The 1,830-nt window shown below is 35.4% G+C and overlaps 1 protein-coding gene across 1 annotated transcript; it reads right to left on the bottom strand.

Annotated features, from left to right (window-relative positions):
- Positions 1 to 944: 944 nt before the first annotated feature.
- LOC131048109 (probable 2' cyclic ADP-D-ribose synthase BdTIR) lies at positions 945 to 1,466 on the bottom strand. The gene has a single exon (XM_057981965.2). It carries the CDS (start codon positions 1,464 to 1,466, stop codon positions 945 to 947), a length of 522 nt encoding a protein of 173 aa, XP_057837948.2.
- Between the last annotated feature and the right edge of the window lie 364 nt (positions 1,467 to 1,830).

Genomic DNA, 1,830 nt, shown 5'->3' with positions numbered 1-1,830 from the left:
CCACAAATTAAGATTAGTTATCTGTCATCTATGCATGTGTTGTTTTCACTTGCCACGTATCAATATTGATTGATCATACATGTATTATTTCCTTCTAAAGTGGTTTCCTAAAATCTTAATCTACTACTTGTCTAGTCATAGTGAAAGTAGGTAGTTTTGATAGAATTTCAAGTTTCATTTGGTTGCGTGGAAGTCTTCCCATTGCATTGCCCTAGCACTAGAACTCTCCCTTTGATATCAATAAGGAGGGTCATGACAACTTAATTGCTATATTCCAATAAATTATTTCTAGTAGATCAATATCTTTTGATCTCTACCCTTGAGATGATATTATCCACCCCTTATTACTAAGAATGTGGCTATGCCAATTACAAGTACAAAATTATCTCTCAACAAAATGCCATGCCTAAAATTGTTAAAATTACCAATGTCTTTATGTACAAGATAGTTGTGGAGGTTTGTGATTATGTGGTCAACAGTTAAGAACATAGTGAAAAAGAAGAAAATAAAAGATAGATTGCCTACTCAGAAGAAGGGCAAAGCATCTACCCTTGCTACAAGATGACTAGAACTACCTTTACTAAATTCTTGTGTGCTCCAAGTTTTCAGCTACTTTTTGGATATTTGGTGGTTGTAGTGGTGGTCGTTCTCCTAGTTGTTCCTCAATACTTTGTTGCTTTTCAACTTTGTCCTTTATATATTTAATTTTTATGTCTAGTTTCTAGTTTGTTTTTGTTGGCTTGTCTGTCAAGCTTGTCAAGTTATTTTTCATCTAATTTGTTTTGGAGCACTTTTTCCTTTTATCTTAATAAAAAAGAGTTATATTAATATAAAAGAGTTGATATTAATAAATAGATATTGAGAAAAAATTTTAAAATTAATATTTTGGTTCATTCTTCTTATATCTTCACCAAAAGTTCATTAGTATTGACTAAAAAATATATTTACCCATCAACAATAAAGCTTTTCAGTAGTGAAACCCTGCGCAGAGTAGCTTTCCATTTCTCAAGCGTTCGACTATTGAATTTTCCATCCCGCTTTTGCTCTCGGAAAGCTTTCGCGTACACTCCATTCTTGTCTTCCATTCGGACCTCAGAGGGTCGAATTTTCCAAAACACGGGGACAATTGGAGCTCCGGTTTGAATGGTCAAAAATAGCTCATCCAAACACCACTCAGATTGAGCATGGTTGGGAGACAAGATTACAACATGAACTGAAGCGCTGAATATTGCATAAGTTATAGCTTGGGGTATGTATTGCCCCGCTCGAAGACAACTTTCGTCCAAAAACACTTTAAATCCTCTATTATGAAGAGTACGATACACTAAACTTGCTACAGACTGTTTAGTATTCTTTCCGCGGTGATTAATGAAAACCTCATGAGCAATAGCTGGAACAAGATAATGGAAGTAAGGATTGAGATGAGATAGCGGGGGTGGAGAATGGGAAGGAATAATATTTCCCATGGTATTAGAAATTTAATAGCTGTGTTCTTCTATGGCCCGTATAAATAGATCGAAGAACTGGAAGGAATAATATCTCACGTGACAGAAAGGGTGCCTATCAGCATGGTTGTATAGGCATGGTTGCATATCCATTATTCATATATACAAGTTACTTAGTTGATTTATTTCTGTTTTCGGAAGAATTGGCATGAGACAGTGAGTTTGAGTTGGGAATATTTTGCAAGACAGAGGTGTTGCTGGCTGGATACTGGAAGACACAAAGGAACAGACTTGTTGTTGTTGTAGAGCTCTTAATCAAATATTAAAATGATGTTGATTGGGTGTTGTCTAAACTCTGTGCCATTCATTCAATGGCTTTCCCTGT

This window comes from Cryptomeria japonica, chromosome 1 (genome assembly GCF_030272615.1).
Source record: "Cryptomeria japonica chromosome 1, Sugi_1.0, whole genome shotgun sequence".
NCBI classification, from domain to species: Eukaryota; Viridiplantae; Streptophyta; class Pinopsida; order Cupressales; family Cupressaceae; genus Cryptomeria; species Cryptomeria japonica.
This window is presented reverse-complemented; position numbering and strand designations above follow the sequence as displayed.

Coding starts and splice junctions, on each gene's coding strand:
- LOC131048109 (XM_057981965.2), bottom strand. CDS start 1,466: ATGGGAAATATTATTCCTTCCCATTCTCCACCCCCGCTATCTCATCTC.